Source organism: Bombyx mori, chromosome 14, assembly GCF_030269925.1.
Source record: "Bombyx mori chromosome 14, ASM3026992v2".
In the NCBI taxonomy this organism is placed as follows: Eukaryota; Metazoa; Arthropoda; class Insecta; order Lepidoptera; family Bombycidae; genus Bombyx; species Bombyx mori.
This window is the reverse complement of record NC_085120.1, coordinates 840,844-862,597: the sequence shown is the minus strand read 5'-3', so window position 1 is coordinate 862,597 and position 21,754 is coordinate 840,844. Positions and strand designations below refer to the sequence as shown.

At 36.5% G+C, this 21,754-nt stretch overlaps 1 protein-coding gene across 1 annotated transcript in view; it reads right to left on the bottom strand.

Annotated features, from left to right (window-relative positions):
• Positions 1–7,362: 7,362 nt before the first annotated feature.
• LOC101739211 (amphoterin-induced protein 1) overlaps positions 7,363–21,754 on the bottom strand; it is a 262,567-nt gene continuing 248,175 nt past the window's right edge. The window contains exons 5-6 of the mRNA XM_021353076.3: positions 15,124–16,643; positions 7,363–8,311 (exon numbers count right to left, since the gene is read on the bottom strand). Coding sequence (XP_021208751.2) covers positions 7,527–8,311; positions 15,124–16,570 — 2,232 coding nt within the window. The 5' untranslated portion in view covers positions 16,571–16,643 and the 3' untranslated portion in view covers positions 7,363–7,526. The remainder of the gene's footprint in view (positions 8,312–15,123; positions 16,644–21,754) is intronic.

Below are 21,754 nucleotides of genomic sequence, written 5' to 3'. Positions count from 1 at the left end.
AAACACGAAACGAAACGGGATGCTAATGCCGACTTTCGATGACACATTATAATAATACCTAAATATGATTTATGATTCAACCTGCCCGGTAATAAGGAAAATTCTGCTCGTGCCCATTTTCGTCCCGGTTATAATTAGCCCTGGATGGATGACACGGATATTTTTGTCGCCGGCCTGACTCGCAGTGTCCACATAACCTTTTTTTAATTATATTTGCATAATTAATTTCGGTTAGTCTGTTTTGTGTGGAGTCGTGTTTTATTTTAACTTTTTTTTCCGGTCGGCAGACGCATAGGGACTACAAAGCATCAAGCTGATATACGTACTCTAATACGGTTTTTACTGGTGGTAGAACCTCTTGTGAGTCCGCGCGGGTAGGTACCAACACCCTGTCTATTTCTGCCGTGAAGCAGTAACGCGTTTCGGTTTGAAGCGCGGGGCAACCGTTGTAACTAAACTGAGACCTTAGAACTTGTATCTCAAGGTCGGTGGTTCTTTTATTTCGTAGATGTCTATGGGCTCCAGTAACCACTTAACACCAGGTGGGCTGTAAGCTCGTCCACCCGTCTAAGCAAAAAAAAAAGGCTTCGATTTTTCCATCGCAAGTGTTATTTTTAAAGAGTGTTAAATAAAAGTAAAAAACAGTTTTACATAAAATTGTTTTATTTATTCTCCATTAATCGTTCTATCGCACACCGCACACTTGGTCCTACCAAAATTTCCGATACATACTCTCGAATCATTTACATAATAGGTATTATTTATCTATTTTTATATACATTATGTACAATGATTACATTTTATATATACCGAAAAAAAACTACTAGAGTAACCCTCTGACGCAGTCGGGTGAAAGCTATAAAATAAATAATTAAGCCTGCTTTATTGTATTAAATTATTTTTGACTCATAAAAAATTCAGAATTTCTTTTTTGCTGTTGTCGGGCGGTAGACTCATAGAATCACACGTTAAGTTCATCAGTGACCAGGTCATCAATGACCCCAACGAGCACGAGACCTAAGTCTAACCCGTTTGCGGCAGAAATATGCAGAATGTAATATCCAGTAATACTTTAAAGACCGTAATGTAACATGTTTTTAATCTCGGCTGTGAAATATCAAAACCCAGTATCTGCATAAAACTAAATTTTACAGGAGAGCCAAAAAACAATTTCATATCTTTGACAGCGTGCCGTTTCAATAATATTAGTCGTACCTTCTTGAGAGTGATTGCAAAATTTGAGGTACATAACAGGATTTATAAAAAAGTAGATTTCATGCGTCTATCACAAAAGATGTACGTAGAGGAGCAGTTACTAATAAAAATATTGTTTTCTTAGATCAAACTTTTTGAGTGTGACAATTTCAAAACCTAGTAAGATCACTTGCTTTGTTTTCATCTAGTTCTAAAATATAATGAGTGGGGATAAACGCAAATTAATAGACTTAGTAAGATCACTTGCTTTGTTTTCATTTAGGTCTGAATTTACTGAGTAGGAACTAAATGCAATTTTATAAACATAGTAAGAAAAAACAGAATAAAACAACATAAATATGGGCAGAAATAAGCAGTTTTAATGAAAAAGAAAAAAAACACATAATCGGAAACCAAACACTATTTGTTCACAGTAAAATCTCAAAAAATAATCACTCAAAATATTTGAAAACAGTCAAATAAAAATAAATTATTCGGTTATTAATAATTGTCCACTAGAAACTAAATTAACTGGATTATTATTAATCGGTACACTTTGCCAAAACTTCTTCTCCAAAACTTCTTTAAGCTAAATAAAGTTGTTACTATGCCTTCCTTTTTACTTTCGTTAATGCCTCTTGAAATATTTTTTAAGGTTGGCATGATCAAGGGATTGTGTTTTTTAATAAGAAAATCCAACTCGGAATACGGAGATTCAAAATCATTCCTATAAAACATATTACGGCACCCATTTACCAATATTACTTCAACCAAAGAACTAAGCAAAAAATTATTAATGGGAACAAGGTCATCATTGCGTCGCGGTATGAGTTTCTTTTTTACCCACTCATACGATTTTTGGGATTCGATAACTTCAATATGCGATATGCAACCCAAAATTACATTCTTATAGTCTTCAAAATCGTACACAGCATCTTTTGTTTTTAATCTGCCTCTCCATATTGCCATGAACTCCATCAGCTGACATACGTGTGTGATCTTTAGTTAGGTAGGTATTACAAAATCAAACTTTTTAAATTGAAAAACCCAGAGATTATTATAGTAACAAGTGATGTAAAGAGGATCCGATTTTTATTTTGAGCTGTGCAATTATCACACCACAATATCAAATGATTAAAATCTCTTTCTTTTTCGATCATTGCTGCAATTGCATTAACAATGTCATGAACATCTCGTCCAGAATAGGCTTCATGCCATAGAATACAAATTTACAAAATTATTAACATTAGTTTTCTTTCTGATTGGTGCAAATGTTAAGTTGAAAGTTATCATTCTACTCAAGAAAAACGATTCTTTGATTTTAGGCATGTCGGGTAACAACATAACTTTTTGTAAATCCATCGAATAGTATCTCACAGAGGAAGTATTTTCTAGGGAGGCATCTTCTTGATACTTTTTTATTGCTTTACTTGCTTTAGCTTTGTGATCCTCGTATACAGTTTTAACATCCTCTGGAATATTTGCACCTTCATTTACTTTATGTGTCGTAGTAGGTTGCAATTTTGGAAAACAAAAAACCTTGACAATAATAAAACACACTGAAGCGTACTTACATTTCACCATGTTGTTCTTTTAAAGCATTCAAGATCAATTTCGACCTATAAAACTGATTTTTACTCATTTTATAGACAAAAACACGAACGACGTGCAACGATTTTCTCACTTACTAAAGTTTCGCGGGAGTTTTGACGTTTATTTCAACCATTTCATTGACTTAGTATCTGCATGAACCATTTTAAATCCAAGTAACTACAAGCACTTACTAGGTTTTTAAAATGGTTGATGTTATATACTATGTTCTAATCTTGTAATTTTTGCATTTTGAAAACCTTTACTGTAGATACTAGGTTTCCGACTTTGTGTAACTTCGTTTTTTACAAATTTTTGGGGGTTTTTGCTATCCTAATATGTGGAGAATGGTCTACAAGGTCGAAAAATGCAAAAACACACTTTTTTTTAAATTTGTCAGATACTAGGTTTTGAAATTGGACAGCCGATCTAGTCAATTAATATAATTGGAGGGTTTTACATTTTATACTTGACTAGCGACCCGCCCTCGCTTCGCTTCGGAAACTGTAATTTATTATTGATTTCTCCACTATTTAATGGATGTTATTATACATATAAACATTCCTCTTTAATCACTCTATCTATTAAAAAAAACCGCATCAAAATCCGTTGCGTAGTTTTAAAGATTTAGGCATACATAGGGACAGACAGATATAGGGACAGAGAAAGCTACTTTGTTTTATACTATGAAGTGAAGAATGCTTAGTTTCTCTTGAGTTGCCCGACGGGTAAATGGTTTATACATGACTTCCATTAGTATGCCTGAGCTTCAAACCTGAACTCATTTCTGCGTCTAGCATTGTACAATTAAGAAAATTTGCATAAGTCTGGCGTTAAAACATATTGGATGTGAACAGACATCATTAAAAAAAAAACAGTTCATGAAAACAAAGAAGTTGAAGGTAACTATTAAAAAATAAATAAACACTAACAAAATACGCTTTTATAGAAAATCCATCTAAAAAATAGAAAAAAAATTTTAATAAATTTGAATTAAAAATGGTGTAAGAAAAAATGATTTTATTGTAGCAAAAAGGGTGGGATGCATGGTATAAGTAGTTATAAATATTTTATGAACAGATATGAGAAGGAGGGTTATTTTGATAATATCGTGAAAAGCATCCCACACTTTTTTACAATAAAATAATTTTTTCTTATACTATTTTTACTTCAATTTTATTTTCTATTTCTTAGTTGGATTTTCTATAAAAGCGTATTTTGTTTGTGTTTTTAAACTATTATGACGTATTTTTCATTTTTTAGGTAAATTTAAATTTTTTCAAATTTTATTTAATATTGTTTTTTCATCGGTCCTTAATAAGTATACCAAATTTCGAGTGAATCCGACATTTTGAAGGGGGTCAAAATCATGTTCAAAGTTTCCGTTACAAACATATATAGGCTGAAGTTAATAAAATCGTATTAAAAAAAAAACAACAACAACAAAAAAAGTTTCTGCGCTGCACGCAATGTACTTAATATAGACCTTTGGGGTCATCGTTTTCTTCGTGTCCCAATTCTCTTCGCTTTAGATGTAAAAAACGAAATTAGCTGGTTAAGCATGCGACATGTATTTTGGTTGTTTTTGATATAGTAGATCTTTAATCATTTACATAAGGAAAACCTTTAAATATACTATTAAAAAGTTATGCATCTATACATTTTTTAAGCACCAATAGAGAATACTATTTAGAATATAGATTGTATTTTATAAAACTGAAGTTTTAAATCGCTTTCCGTCCTGCTCGCGAGGGTACTGTGTGAGCAGGATGGCAGAGTTTTTTTTTATCTAGTATATTTATAGAGTATTTGACATATTTTGATACAGGGTGTAAGAAAACCGCACCAGTGACTTTGACTATTATGTTGTAAATGATCAATTGCTATATTTTCGGCTAGTGAGCAACCACATCAATAAAAAATCGAAACATGTCGTGTGAAATTGACTGCGAGATATTACTGGTTTGCGAAACTTGAAATCAAACCAAAATTTATTTGGTTTTTAGTTAATATTTAACTAGCCCGACTTCTGAGAGGTTTTCTACACCCTGCATTACTTAAACACTTTATTTAATTAAACTACCTATTTATAATTATATTCAATAATCATGTTCATGCGCAAATTACCTTATTCTTAATTTTATACAATCATTATTATAACTATAACGTCTTAAGCGGAGTAAAGTTTATCCGGAACAAAATGCTACAATAACAAGAAAACTGTGATAGAACAAATTGTCTAATTATTTACCAACTTTAAAACATAAGTCAACGAAGTACAAAGGGCTAATCAATCAAGGCGTACCTTAAGCTGCAATTTTTTTTTTATATTGCTTAGATGAGTGGACGAGCTCACAGCCCACCTGGTGTTAAGTGGTTACTGGAGCCCATAGACATCTACGACGTAAATGCGCCACCCACCTTGAGATATAAGTTCTAAGGTCTCAGTATAGTTACAACGGCTACCACACCCTTCAAACCGAAACGCATTACTGCTTCACGGCAGAAATAGGCGGGGTGGTGGTACCTACCCGTGCGGACTCACACGAAGTCCTACCACCAGTAAATGTTAGTACATTATTAGTATTATAATAAATTATTTTAAAATAATTAGAGCACGAATGACTGAAGCTACTTTTAAGATTTTAACTCGCGTTTTTATTGTCATTACATTATTTCCGACATTTCGGATTTATTTTACGGTTTTTATGATCATGACAGTAGGTTTAATTATGCCTAAGGCTCACAAGAATCGAATACAATATCGAAGGGTGAAAGACAATTTGGTTTTTTTTTTTTATTGCCCTTGTAGGCAGACGAGCCGTAGCCCACCTGATGGTGAGTGGTTACCGTCGCCCATGGACTTCAGCAATGCCAAATTGGCTTAAACGACATTTCGCATAATACCCATCATTTATCTTTGTAATTGAAGATCCGTTTTATTTGGTTTTAGCATCACCAATTCGATGTTTTTAATTGAACTTCAATTAAGTTTACCCCATTCAAATAGCCATTTACTGGTGGTAGGACCTCTTGTGGGTCCACACGGGTAGGTACCACCACCCCGCCTATTTCTGCCGTGAAGCAGTAATGCGTTTCGGTTTGAAGGGTGGGGTGGCCGTTGTAACTATACTGAGACCTTAGACCTTATAAATCTTAAGATGGGTGGCGCGTTTACGTTTTAGATGTCTATGGGGTTCAGTAACCACTTAACACCAGGTGAGCTATGAGTCAACCCATCTAAGCAATAAAAAAAAAGCTGAATAACTTTTTTGTTATGATATGTTTTCCAAATTTTTTACTTTAAATAGCTTGTAAAGTTGCAAAAATGTCGCTTGAACCCATAGCCTTTCACACCTCGATATTATATTAATTACACATATGTATTTGCCTTCGCTAAACTCAGTGCTCGTATAGTAAAATTTAAGCATGCTTATTTAGGTCCATTGAATTGAAATAACGAGCCACGAAAATTGCCAACAATTTAATTGTCTCTTCAGCAGTTTCGATACGCTCTAAGCCGAAAACAGTCCTATTTGGAACCGAGCCAATAACGGGCAATTTAGTATGGAGGCTGAATGATATCTTTAGACTGAATTTGTAATTAAACACTCTAATACGGTATTCATTCCTCCTGCAAATAAACTCTTTATTTCCAGTCAAATGATGAGCCAGTACACGTTTAAATTGGCACAGAAAGGCATCTCTCACAGTCTATATGGCGTTAAACCATAAACACAATTTTTGATCTCTTGATTAATAACAAGACCCACTATTATCATGAAATACGATTCTGTAGCGGCAGCCATCATAAAACGCAAGATATTTGACAGATGCCTGAATTTCGCTTGTGGCATTTTCAAGATAAGCTTGTGAGTCCGCACGGGTAGGTACCACCACCACGCCTATTTCTTCCGTGAAGCAGTAATGCGTTTCGGTTTGAAGGATGGGGTGGTCGTTGTAACTATACTGAGACCTTAGAACTTATATCTCAAGGTGGGTGGCGCATTTACGTTGTAGATGTCTATGGGCTCCAGTAACCACTTAACACCAGGTGGGCTGTGAGCTCGCCCACACACTAATGCAATAAAAAATAAATAAATAAAAAACATTAAAAATCTGCTTTGGAATACACTCCGCAGCACGGTGTTGCCCTTGCACCAAAACATGTACTTCCTCAAACTAGATTCGGAAGGAGTCCTTGGCAGGAGTGGCTTGCTCGATCCATTAACGATAACTGGTAAACCCTTAGCTCGTCTTGTGGCAATGAATATAGCAAGCTGTGATGTTATTATACATAAGAGTAGATTGTTTTACTATCTCTCAGCGACTGCGATGACCCAGACCTGCAGCTATATTCATAATGCGATCTTAACAGTTCTACCCTGGTGATATTTTGCGTTATATGCTTAATGATCCTCCAAACTTCTTGACGCTTTGAGAACCTTTCAAACTAGAATAGCCATTACTCCAAAACAACATCCTGTTGCCAAAATTCATGTCATTAATGTCTATGGATTTTCATTTCAAGATAGTTCATCAAAATATCTACGAAATAACACTGAAACAAATATAATAAAAAACTAACAGATGTTATATGATTAGTTTAGAAACATATTATATAATGCAATCATCAAATATAACTAATATATATATTTTACCTAAGATATTTTCAATTAAACATAATTAGTACCTAAAGATGCAATTCATATAACATTGCGTACATTATTTAATATTCAAATTTACACTTGTGTAGCTATATCGTTGTTCATTAAGAAAGGGTCTTTGACCTCACATGAATTCTTTTTCCTCGGTTTAGGGGGTGGTTTTGGAGCAGTCCTTCTGCCCAGAGTGCCGCTGACTACATTCCCACTGTACGCTATCCTCAAATCCCTTGGACTCTTCAGAAGACTCTCGCTCTCCACCAAAGTCATCTTCAAAGGCCGGTTATCTGAATTCGCCATGGCTTGTAGATTCAGAAGCTGGTTGTGGATGTTCGGAGAGCTGATGCTGCTTCTTGGGATTGTTGCGTGAGGAGTTCCCGGCGCTGGAGACGGTGCAGGCTCGATTTCTTCTTCATTATAGTGGACTTTTGTCATTGGCCCTAAGTCCATTTCGCTCTTGTTCAAGCTGTAGTAATTTCCACCGTGGAAGAGTTTCATGTTGAAAGTGTCGTAATAAGGAATGACTCCATTCAAAGTTGAAAAGACTTGGGGTCTTGGGTTACCTTCAGGAAACCTTGGCCTTCTTGGTAACGTCACGTAGCCTTTTGGGTTGAACGAGCCCTGAACATTTGGTGACTGAAATCTGCTGTACAAATCACTTGAGTCTGCGTAAGCTGGAGATTTGATTGGACTGCAAATAGTTTGCTTTGTCGTTCCAGCTGACGAGAGTTGGGCTCTGAGTGGAAACGAAAGCAGATCAGGAGGATATGTTTGGTCTTGTGAATACCGGTCTGCGACTAAGGTTTCTTGGGAAATCTTCGGTAACTCTGCCTCTTGATGTCGTCTGCTGTCTTCGGAGGTAGCTGAGAAGAAAAAGACATTGTTATTCACGGTCAAAAATCATTTTCAACTGAAAACTTCAATATTTTTGTTTTAGAAATTCAATAAAAACAATTTCGATTTATTTATTTAGTGAACAAGCCTATGCCCCCCTTGGTATTCAGTGTTTACCCACTTTCAGACGTAAAGCCACAGTCGCAACTGAATTGTGTAACGGTTGTCCAATTCTTGAAAGGTCATACCACTTTGCACCAGAAATAGGCAAGATGCGATACATTGCGCCCTCCCACAAATACGAGACGGAGATTGAAATACACTGGCATTATACTCAGATAATTCCGCTGTCCTACAGCTAAATTCATTAAAATATTTTTTTTTCAGGTATTTCAACTTGAAATAAGTTTTTACTGTGAGTCCGCACGGGTAGGTACCACCGTTACGCCTATGTCTGCCGTGAAGCAGTAATGCGTTTCGGTTTAAAAGGTGGGGCAGCCGTTGTAACTATACTGGGACCTTAGAACTTATATCTCAAGGTGTGTGGCGCATTTACGTTGTAGATGTCTATGGGTTCCAGTAACCACTTAACACCAGGTGGGCTGTGAGCTCGTCCACACATCTAGGCAAAAAAAAAAAGGCTACCGTAAAGTTCACGCATTGTCGCTTAATCACGTTTGCCTTTCAAGCGTGGTTATGTATTCCAATTTGAAGGGTAGAATCTGAGAACAGCGATACCTATTGAAGGAACTATATAGAGTAGAATACGGAGTTGAATCGTGACGAAGCTAGAATATTCCTGAAACAGCTAAACAGGACTACGTGAATGTTCGTTTGCTATGATAAGCATAAGTTAGCGCCTATCGTATATCGCAAAACCGATACTTGGTACTCTCGTGGTCAATGACCGCATCTATTCACCCTCATATAGCAATACTAGCGTGGAGCTTACGCTTCAGCTGGTTTTAATTGATGTACATTCGATCATCTTAATCTCAGTGGTGTCAATTGTATTGCGTGTGAAGTATTTATTGTGTTGTAGTAGGCAATTTTGCAATGTTTTCTTTGCCAGAGATCAATATATTGCCATTGTAAATTTTGGTCAAAATAAACTCCGCGCTCTAAGGGTGAAAACGTCACAAGCTTTGTGTCTAGCTATTTTAGAATTAATAATATAATTTCATCATATTTTTAGCGTGGTATGGACGTGTGATGCGTAGAGAGGAGATGCATGTATGGGAGATGTGTGGAAATGGTAGTGCAAGGTAGAGAGGGAAGAGGTCAACCGAAGAAGACATGGGTGGAGTGTTTGAATGATGACATGAGAGAAAGAGGAGTGAGTGTTGAGATAGCGGCTGATAGAGGAGAACGGAATAGAAAAATTCGTTGTGCCGACCCCACCTAGTGGGATAAGGTGGAGACAAAGAAGTAGAAGATATTTTATTATAACTTGAGTAAAACGGGGTTTATATTATGTTCTAAATTAATCTCGGTCTACCTAAAAACTTCATGCAAATTTGTTCAGCAGTTCCTAAGTTATGCGAGAATAAACGAACAGACAAACAGAAAATTCACACTAAAACCAAAAAAATAACATAAAATAGAATAATCGCTTCTTTCTAGTTCTATTACTCTTTAGTTTATGCTTTATGTTTACTGGTGGATGGGCTGGATAAGGAGATCCTAAAACCGGGCTCAGGGGTGGGAATTGGGAGAAGCCTATGTCCAGCAGTGGACGACTGCGGGCTGATGATGATGATGATGACAATGATGACACAGATGCACCGATCTTCTGTTTCATTATTATTTCAAGCAAATTTTGATCTTTATTAAATTTTGTTTCGAAATACTATGAAATTCAATTATTCTAATTAATAAATGTAAATCTCGATGAGAGCTTCAGCACAGCTTTCACTGAAAGTTGTTTAAAGTTTATTATCTTGTGAAATACAAGCGAGGCTGTGTGAAAACTTATAACAATGTACATTTTCTGCCTAGTCAATTCTTGGAGTGGGAGAAAATTTTGCGTGGAAAATTTTTGAATTACCCCCGCTCAATATATTTTTCTCGAGCGCTACATATTTGCAGAGAAAACACACAAAAGAAAATCTCTATTCCCGTTGGAGCCCTGAGATGTTCAATTTAGTCGGAAAAATTATGTTCATATCATAAAAGCTTACTCATTGTTTACGTACTACGAAAATCTATTATTAATTTTGTTAAAAAAATATCTACGAGGAGAATTTATATTGTGAAAATGTGTGATCAAATTTTAAAATTAAACAATACTTGTAAACAAACTTAAAAAAGCCCATCTATAAAAAATTCTCGGTTTTGCTCTCTTATAAGAGTACATTCCCAGAACCCAAAAAATGAAAAGAGCTACAGATTTTGTAGAAAAAGTCATTAGTTTCTTTGTAAGGTCAGATATATTAGTCAGATATATTATATAATTATAAAAACAATAAGTTTCTCGATCACCAATTAGTAATACATAATACTAAAAGACAAGAACCTTAAAGCTTCCGCAAGTGCTTATTGAAAATAGTTCTCTCCAGTCATAAGACTTTTCACATTGGCAACTCTTAAAGCGCCCGTACCTAACTTTGTTATAACCGTAATAAAACCGTGTTTTTGTACACTTTTTTGTTAAGGGTATTCTCACAACATCAAACAATTTGATAAAGGTACTCTATAGGGCTACATCTGATTTTGTTTTGGCCTTTTCCTTCGCTTAAGTGAAAATTGTGTTTCCAAAACTACAGTTATAAAAATAGTGGCTACTTTTATCTGATAATAATTCTTCTTTTACCATCGCACCGCCCGCCACCAGAGTAGAGTTCATCCATACTACCTGGAGCCACGGCGCTCATCCACAGTGCGTTTCCAGAGATCTTTTTTGCCACATTTCATCCGACTTTGGAATAAGTTCCCCTTCAAGGTGTTTAGCGAGCGCTATGACATGCCCTTCTTCAAACGAGGCTTGTGGAGAGTACTTAATGGTAGGCAGTACTTAATGGGCGACAGTAACCATTCACCGATAGGTGGGCCGTATGCTCGTCTGCATACAAGGACAGTAAAAAAAAGATAATGGAAAGTGATAGGGGGTCGTGATTTTATTGGTGGATGCACGGCATATAACTTATGCTGGACATTTAATTAGATCATGCCAACCATGTTACTAAGCAAGTTTATTCATTTCACACAAGAATAACATTGCTTAAAACAATTCGTCTTCTTCTTGCCCCAGTATGTGGGGTCGGTACAGCATATCCTCATTTCCATTCAGGCCTATCACACCACATCTTTGCACTCACACCGCATGTCCTCTTTCACACAATCCATCTAATTATTTTAGTGCCCCTCACATTACCCAACCTAAATGTATTTAACCATTTCTGTTCCTACGAAATAATTAATTACAATTTGTTTGTCATTTAACATTCTCACTGGAAGCCATCATAAATTCCACGACCGGTTTCAAATACGATCGCAATACCGAGAAAAACAAAAATTCAACGGGCATGTTTTTTTTTTACCCTTTCGGATCCCTTTAGTTTTTTTTTTTTTTTTTTTCAAATTAATAATTAGAATTAAATAAGAGATATATCTTGTTCACAATTATGATGTTTACTGAAAACGAAAGAAGGAGCCTTTCACTCTTAATTACTGGTGGTAGGACCTCTTGTGAGTCCGCACGGGTAGGTACCACCACCCTGCCTATTTCTGCCGTGAATAAGTAATGCGTTTCGCTGTGAAAGAAGAAGCCGTTGGACTCTAACAACTGAGACTTTAGAACTCATGTCTCGAAGTGGGTGGCGGCAGTTACGTTGTAGATGTCTATGGGCTCCAGTAATCACTTAACACCAGATGGGCTGTGAGATCGCCCACCAATTTAAGCAAAAAAAAAATTGTGTTGAGTATTTTTTTTATATTGCCCTTGTAGGCAGACGAGCATACGGCCCACCTGATGGTGAGTAGTTACCGTCGCTCATGGAGGTCAACAATGCAAGAGGCAGAACCAAGCCGCTGCCTACCGTTAAGTACCACCCACTAGCTTAGCAGATTGATTCGCGTACGTCTTTAATATGTAAGTAGCAGAGTACATTTTCATCTAAATAAAACGGAATAAATTTTAATCGCCAGCTTGCAACGTCCCTAAATAAATTCTGATGGGAAACGTTAAAGTTTTGTTCGCGAAATCCGAGATCAAAGGAAGACAAGAAAATAAAGGAATTTGTTTGAATTTACTTGCCGTTCTTGATTGCAAATCAAATTATATACAAGGAAAATTTTCTTAACATGATTATAGGGTAAATATTAAAATCATGTCTATGGGCAAACACTTAACACCTGATGGACTATGAGCTCGTCCACCCATCTAAGCAATAAAAAAAAACATGTTATACTAAATCAATTTCGTATTTTACTCGCTTACAATCACTACATAGTATAAAACAAAGTCGCTTTCTCTGTCCCTATATCCCTATGTATGCCTAAATCTTTAAAACTACGCAATGAATTTTGACGCGGTTTTATTTAATAGATAGAGTAATTAAAGAGAAAGATTTATATGTATAATAACATCCATTAAATAGTGGAGAAATCAATAATAAATTACAGTTTCCGAAGCGAAGCGAGGGCGGGTCGCTAGTAAGTAAATATAATAAAAAAAAATAATAAAATAAAAAAATAAGAAAACATTCAAATGTTCATTTCTTAATTCTAGTCGTCTTGATCAATTAATAAAAAACATAAAGTGATAAAACTATTGTATTCTCGTCTTGATTTGACTGATCGGTGATTGTTAACATTAGTTTTGATTATATGTTAGTAGTGGAAACACGCGCCTACACCCGCCCGGTCTAGGAAATGGGACAATTATATTTTCTTAAATGTGACGTAATTTTTCTAAGCATTTAGGTAATATTAATTATTAATTATTAATACCGTTTCCCGTGGGACTTAGAAGTTTTCGTAATAAAAAGTAGTATGTGTCACTCTCCTGATTTAAAACTGTCACTTTAGAAAAAAATGACAATGCGTTGGTTAATTTCGACGCGAATAAAAGACAAACAAACAAACAAACAAAAGAGATAGTTGTGGTCTTTGCAATAATGCAACACAAATATTTAAACAAAACGCGACATTAATCTATATCTATCTATATATTAATACGTGAAGCAAAAACTTTGTATCCCTTTTTACGAAAATTGCGCGGACGGAAGAGTATGAAATTTTCCACACTTATAGAGAATATAGAGAAGAAGTGCACAATGCTAATATTTTTTTTAAATAATGCATAAAAGATACATTAAATCAATAAAGAAAACATTACAACACTACATACCATGTATTTGACGCACACACGCATCCATATTATTTATTGTCAACTTTTGTTCTTGGGGTCTGTTGTCAAATTGAGAATAGATTAAATATTGTTTGTTAATATTTTTTATAGTGTAGTCTTGGTGTAATTTGTCATAATAGAAGTATAAAATACAATAATAATAGTGTACAAACTTACAATTCCAATTAATTATAGTCGAATTTCGACTACAGCGGGACCACTAGTATACCTATATAAAAATGAATTGCTATTTGTTAGTCTCGCTAAAACTCGAAAACGGCTGGACCGATTTGGCTAATTTTGGTCTTGAATTATTTGCGGAAGTCCAAAGAAGGTTTAAAAGGTAGATTAATTTGAAAATGCTTGACTTTATAGCATGCTTTCAGAGGGCAAAAATTTTAGAGATGGTGGACTGACATTATGTAGTAATTCAGACGATACTACGCGTCAAGCTGTACTGACATATAAATGCTTACATTCTTTTACTGTCGTTTTTTTTTGTCTCTATAGAGCGCATTGAGTGATTTGAGCTTTGATGATGTTTTAACGTTAATTTGTATTTAAGTTTATCTGTTCTTTATCACACATTCTTGCTAAGATATACCTATTATTAGCCATGAATACTGGTTAACATTAAAATACTAATGTTTTTCTTTGCTGCTTATAAACAAATAATCTTTCACACAATTTTTTGTTTGCAATATATCACAAGAGCTATGAAAAATACGTTAATAAAATCAATCTTGAATAACTTCACTAAAGTTTATATTAGCAAATATATTTTTTAACTCACTGTAGATTGCGATGCTAAATTAGTTTTATTGTTGCTCGACTACATAGAAAACAGAGTAAAGTCTAATAGGAATAGGCAAGGTAAATAAATAAATAAGTAACTGGGAATCAATCACGCATGGTTATTCGGCCCGACTTTAGAATTCCGTGTGTTATGGGTACCTACTAGACACTGATAATCATACTTTTATATATTTAAATTAATGTTTTGCTTTGCTGCTTATAAACAAATAATCTTTCACATAAATTTTCACACACGTTTCTAAAATACTATCTCAAATACAATACTAGTCGAAAGGCTGTTCTAGCAGCAATAGTTCGTCTTCTCTCATGAAGAAGTTAACAAGTTTTTGTGAACGGCGGCGGCACAGTAATTCTTCATCTACTAATCAAAATAGCATTTAATACTAAAATTATGTTTGTACTTAATTTTGCTGCCTCCCATTGTGAGAACAAGCAAGATGCCACTTTAGTATTCCAACAGTTCTTATCTATATCAAACAAACATTTCTCCTAAAAGCAAATTTGATAACTCCACCAGTATTTTTGTATCCTGATTTACCTCGACCTTTAACCTGTTTATATGAAAATAATATAAACATTAAGAGTATGTGATAAGAATTAATTAAAAGTATTTAAAGGTCCTTACGTAAACAAACGAACAAAAAGTATAATTAATTGATATTATCTGAAACTCACCCAAAGCTGTTTCATTATCCAGTAATGTTTTATTCAATTCGGACATCTCTGTGGCTTCGTTTGTCAACGAGGGTGTTACATCGTATTTTCTAGGCGGTTTTGTCACGGGGTTTACATCCATTTTTATCCCCTTCTCGTTATCCGAATTCACCGACCCTTCAATTAAAACTTCCCCATTGGACGATCTTGGGTCGTTCTTTATCAGTCTTTTGATTTCATTATTCTGCGTCGTGAAGTAGCACACTACAAGCGTCACTCCAAATATTATTACTATGGCCGTCAAACAGCCAATTATAATTGCAAATGAATCCGTGTCCAGGCCAGCTATTAAGCCAGACCCTCCGTATTTCGTTAAAACTAATCCTAATGTCTTTTCGTCACGTCCCCCTGGATTTTCGGCAACGCAACTATAATTCCCTCGGTCGCTGTATCGCGCGTTAATAATTGTCAAATTAACCCATTTGATCAAATCCATAATGTTTTCGTTAACCGCATATCTCAATTCGCCGAACGTTTTCATTTCAATAACTCGTCCATTAAACCTCCACGAGACATCAGGTGGTGGATTACCGACAACTTTACAAGTCAAAGTCACGTTTTCATCGTAACTTTTGACCGTCGAGTCTGGTAACGGTTCGAGAATAGTCGGGCGGCACGCGAAATTCGACGAATCTAATTCATTCCAAAGTTTGCCTTGGACGGAGACCGGCTCCGCGCAGGATGTAGGCGCCGTGTACAAATTGTGACTGATCACCCAGTCCCTAAAAGTCTGGAGATTGCAATCGCATCGCCACGGATTGTTATGCAAGTCTAAGCCAGATAGATTCTTCAGTGCTATTAAAGTTTCGAGCTTCATGTGGCTTAGATTGTTGCCGTCGAACCTCAGAATCTTTAATTGAGGTAAGTTGACGAATGCCTTTGTGCCGATTCGAACTATCCTGTTATTGCTGGCTTCGACTTTCTGCAGGAACTTCATGTTGCGAAACAGACCGTCTTCCAACTTATCGATAAAGTTGTTGCTTAAGTTTATCAATCTCAGTTTCTCGGTGCCTTTGAAAGTGTCCGGATGGAGGTATCGAATTTTATTCTTCGACAGATCCAACTCTATCATGATTGCCAGGGTGACGAACGTGGTTTTGTGGACAATCTCCAAGTTACACTCCCGCAGGAATAGTTTTTTCAAGTTGTTGAGACCAGCTTTCTTGAAAGCTTCCGAATGTAATTGTTGTATGTTGTTGTTAGAAAGTTCTAGTATTTGTATGTCGTTGCTGAGATTCGTAGGCACGACTTTAAGGCTTGAATTTGAGCAAATGGCTGCTTTGTTTCCGGACTGCCACCTGCAGTCGCATGGCCTCTGGCATTCCGTGGTGAAATCAGCAGTGGTCGTAATAATAAAGAGGGGTATGAAAATGATTTTCAACCATGCCTCCCAATGTTTATTAGCCATTTTGCTATGATGTTAGTCATCGCCGCGTGCCGTTGCATAACTGCCAAATCTCCTCACTCATGGAGCAGAAGATCTGAAACAGAAGAGAGAACATTAAACTTATTACTTTTTCGATTTTAAGAGCCTTTTTGTGACTATTCCATTAGATTAGGCGTTTGTTAAATATTATTAATATAGTAGTTCGTATTCTAATGCAACAGAAATTTCGAAATGCTACGTCTTAATTCCGGCATTCAGATAGTATTCACGGATTTTGCCAATAGTACAAATTGCAAGGCACAAATTGCTTTGACTTCAAAGGAAAATGATTAATGCGATAAACTACAAGATCTTTACTGAATCTAGGCCCAAGTGTAAAGTACAAGGGAACAAGACGCTAACCAAGTTATCACTTTAGGCTGTGGTGCTTTGAACAAGTTAAATTGCTTCGGGTACAAATTTGTACTTTTTGAGCTCACTGATGGTGTCCCTTCAAAGGACCACTCCTACATTAGCTTATTCGATTTCATTAATTTAAAGCGAAGTTTGAAAGTTTAGTTTTTTTATTTAAAAAAAAACTTTTTTAATTTGAACGTCTTTTTATTATGTCACCTCGCATGAGGTCTAAATGTGTAAGTGTTCTAATCTATTCTAATATATTCCGTATTAATATGATATTTTTTTTACTGCTTAAATTGTTGGACGAGCTCACGGCCCGCCTGGTGTTAAATGGTTACTGGAGCCTATAGACAAATACGACGTAAATGCGCCACCCACCTTGACCTATAAGTTCTAAGATCTCAATATAGTTACAACGGCTGCCCCACCCTTCAAACCGAAACGCATTACTGCTTCACGGCCGAAATAGGCGGGTGGTACGCGCGGACTCACAAGAGGTCCTACCACCAGTAGAAAATTTAGAAACATGCTTTCGGTCTTTGAACACTAACATTGTTGCATCCCTGAATATACCGAGTGTATACCGGGCGTCTTATCCTTTAGGCCATCGTTGCTTTAGCTTGACTGAAATCAAATAAATATCAAAACAATAACCGGTAAAAATCAACTACCCGAAATAAAAACCGATTTTACACTCGACTGAAAGGTTTCGCAACAAATCGATGAGATTCCTATCCTATTTACTTCCGGATGGGAAATGAATCGTCGTTTCTCGCGTTTTCCCTCGACCGTCGCCGGAATGACAAATCAGGCGGCCGGTTTTGATAAAGGACACGCGTTTGCGACGTCGTGGCCGTATCTCATGTGGACTTTATAGTACGACATAATTTTGTGTGACCACACTTGTTTCAGCGCGACTACAGTCCTAGCTCTATTTCGGTCATACAGATGCGTTACCGTACCTCAATGATTGTGGCTTCACTAGATAGTCTAACCAGTCCCCGGGGACCAGATTATACTGGAGGTAGGACCTCCTATGAGTCCGCACGGTTAGGTACCACCACTCTGCCTATTTCTGCCGTGATGCAGTAATGTGTTTCAGTTTGAAGGGTGGGGCAGTTGTAGTTGTAAATATACTTAGAACTGATATCTCAAGGTGGGTGGGGCATTTACGTTGTAGATGTCTATGGGCTCTAGTAACCACTTAACAGGTGGGCTGTAAGCTCATCCACACATATAGGCGATAAAAAAAAAGATGAATCGCCTCGACAATCGGCAGGTTTGCCTAAGGATGGCGCAGTTACCCTCTTGGAGGGCACACTGCTCTAACGATAGATAGAGCCTGACGCGGCAGACTATGCCAATAGTCAGAATACGTTCGAGAAACATGTAAAAAAAATTTCTTCTTTTTTCCAAAATCATAAATCAAATATTTTTATATTCTGGTCACCCTATTCAGCCATTATGGGCCCTCTGCGAGCTCAGGGAGTCCCCTGTGAGAACAATAATGTCTTGTTTCATACGCATTGCGATTTCTAATGAAATATAGCACTGTTTTACTTGTTTTATCGTTTTTTTTTCTCTCCAGAAATAGCAATATATCACAAGAGCTGTGAAAAAGACGTTAATAAAATCAATCTTGAAAAACTTCAGTAAAGTTTATATTAGCAAATATTTTATTTTAACCCACTGTAGATTGCGACGCTAAATGAGTTTTATTGTTGCTCGATTACATAGAAAACAAAGCTAAGTCTAATAGGAATAGGCAAGGTAAATAAATAAATAAATAAGTAACTGGAAACAAATCACGCATGGTTATTCGGCCCCACTTTAGGATTCCGTGTGTTATGGGTACTAGACACTGATAATAATACTTATATAATATATTTTAATATATATGTACATATGTAGATAATAAACGCCCAGACAAAGAGCAAACATATTTATTTATAACACAATGTTTTCCCGATGTGGGAACCGAACCCACGTCCCTCTGCGCGACAGTCAGCGCCCCTAACCACTGCACCACCGAGTCATTCAAAGGGTAGAGGAGCCTACCAGTGCGAGTTCACAGTAGGGGAGATAATCCTTTGCAGACGCTTCATTTTATCACCGGGAGAAGGAAGAGCAATGTCAGAATATGCTATGAGGCATTCCGTATCACATAACCTAAAGTAACTTCCGTAGTATGCGGTAGATGTGGGTCACGTTTTATGTAGTATTATATACAACTAGTGGTCCCTCTGTAGTCGAAATTCGACTTCTATTCTATTGTCAAAGACTATTATACTTCTATAATCACAGATTTCACCGAAACTACACTATAGACAAATATTAATAAAGATTATTTTTTTCTCTATATTTATCTGCAATCGGCTCTATAGCCATAATCAGATGTGTTCCAAGAAGTTCGAGTTGTGGATGACATTACATTAAATGTCATCAATTACAGCAGTAGATTTAGTATCTTTGGTCTAAGTCTAAAATTTGCCATATTTTTAAACGTTTCGCATCTCCAGTTGTGTCTAGCAGGCACCTTGCCAATTCATTTGAGTGCTGAACTAGTCTTTCCTTATATCTCTTGCTGTTCTTGTTGACTTCCTCTCGAACAGTCGACATTTCTAAGTATTCGTGAATCTCACTATTTCTTACAAACCAATGCGCGTTTGAGATAGTTCTAAGAGCAATGTTCTGGAATCTCTGTAAGATCTCGATATTCGAGTTGCATTAATAATAAAGATAAACAATATTAATCTATTCTCATTTTGACCACAGACTTGAATGCAATGACAAAAGTTTTTTTACTGGGTATTTATATATGCGTGTGTGTCAAATACGTGGTAGTGTGTGTAATGTTTTTTTTTATTTGAATTAATGTATTATAAATGCATATTTTTTAAATAATATTAGCATTCTGCACTCCTTCTCTATATTTTCTATAAGTGTGGGAAATTTCATACTCCTCCGTCCGCGCAATTTGCGTAAAAAGGGGTACAAAGTTTTTGCTTCACGTATTAATATATAGATACTGGTCAGGATGACGGGAGAAGGTCACGCGGACGCTGAACAACCCGCTGGTCTGATCTGGTAAAGACGCTCACCGGCCTGCCAATAATAGAGGCTATAAAAACCACCGAGGACAGGAAGAGGTGGAGAAGCATAGTACATCGAGTGGTCAACATTTCAAACTAGACACGACCTTCAGCAATGAAGAGACCGGCTTTGAAGAAGATTTACAATACCACTGAGTCTTCGATCTCACGCTCCTAATGGTTCACGGCATACAAGAACAACAAAAAGCATTTATTATATTCGTATTGCATATGACAGTGAGGTACTGTCTACATAAAAATGACACACAGGCGACCTTAGGCTAAAATCTTCTCATAAACAACCCTTATTGAAAAACTTTCGCATGAACTTCGAATGAAAGGAATACTTTTATGTAGCGATGAATCAAAAACAAAACAGTGATGTTGTGAGGAGGACAAGTAATATGAAATAAATGAGATTTGTAAATATATCTGTCCTGTACTGCTGATTTAAAAAATAATATTAAGTTTCCGTTTTTTACTGATGGTAGAACGTCTTGTGAGTCCGCATGGGATAGGTACTACTACCCTGCGTATTTCTGCCGTGAACCAGTAACGCGTTTGGGTCTGAAGGGTAGGGCAGCCGTTGTACTGCTAAAAGTGAGACCTTACAACTCATGTCTTGAGGCGGCGGCATTTACGTTGTAGCCACTTAACATCAAGTGCAGCAATAAAAAAAATAAAAAACAGAACCTATCATTTTAATTTTAAAATGAGGATAATTTACTATATTGTTTCACGCCAATATTTGTTAAGAACTTTTGTATGACATATTTAAATGGAGTGGGGTGATAAAGAGAACCGAATTTCTGTTAGCATTATATTATTATGTACAAAGCATGTATGGCATCTAATGCAATTAACGAATAATTAAAGTCACTTTATATCAACACAGTGCGTTTCCAGAGATCTTTTTTGCCACGTACCATCCGGCTATGGAATGAGCTCCCCTCCACGGTGTTTCCCGAGCGCTATGACATGTCCTTCTTCAAACGAGGCCTGTGGAGAGTATTAAGCGGTAGGCAGCGGCTTGACTCTGCCCCTGGCATTGCTGAAGTCCATGGGCGACGGTAACCACTCACCATCAGGTGGGCCGTATGCTCGTCTGCCTACAAGGGCAATAAAAAAAATCGCATAATTGCATTTTCAGTTATTGATGTAGGGCATCCCTAAAAGATTTATTATCGTTATGTCAGCATTGTCGTTCAGCATGCTACTACAGATCAAATTAATGACTACATCAAAAAGTTAGCAACGAGGAAATTATACGACCGTTAAATATTTATTAGCATTGTTGCTTTGTTGCTTCGCGAATTACAGCTTATAATAAACATTATTATTTAACTGGTTGCAACGATTTACATTTTAAAGGCTTTCGAATTTCTAAGCGCTATGAACACGGATAGTCTAAAGACTGCGGTCGGGATGTTAAAAGCAGACAAATATATCTACCATCTTTCTAACCCGTGCTTAAGTGTTACGACCGAAATTCGATGTCTCGCCCCGACAAAAATAAAAGCTGTTGCTACTGTAGACGATACTGTAGATTTTGAAAACCTTTTGGCCTGAGACGATCACTAACAAAGAACTGTTGAGGATCACCAAGCAGATACCGATGGAGATGAAGCATTGGATTGGCCACATATTGGGAAAGCCCCATACCCACCTATCCAAGAGCACTGACCTGGAAAGTGTCTGGAAAATGGAAGAGAGG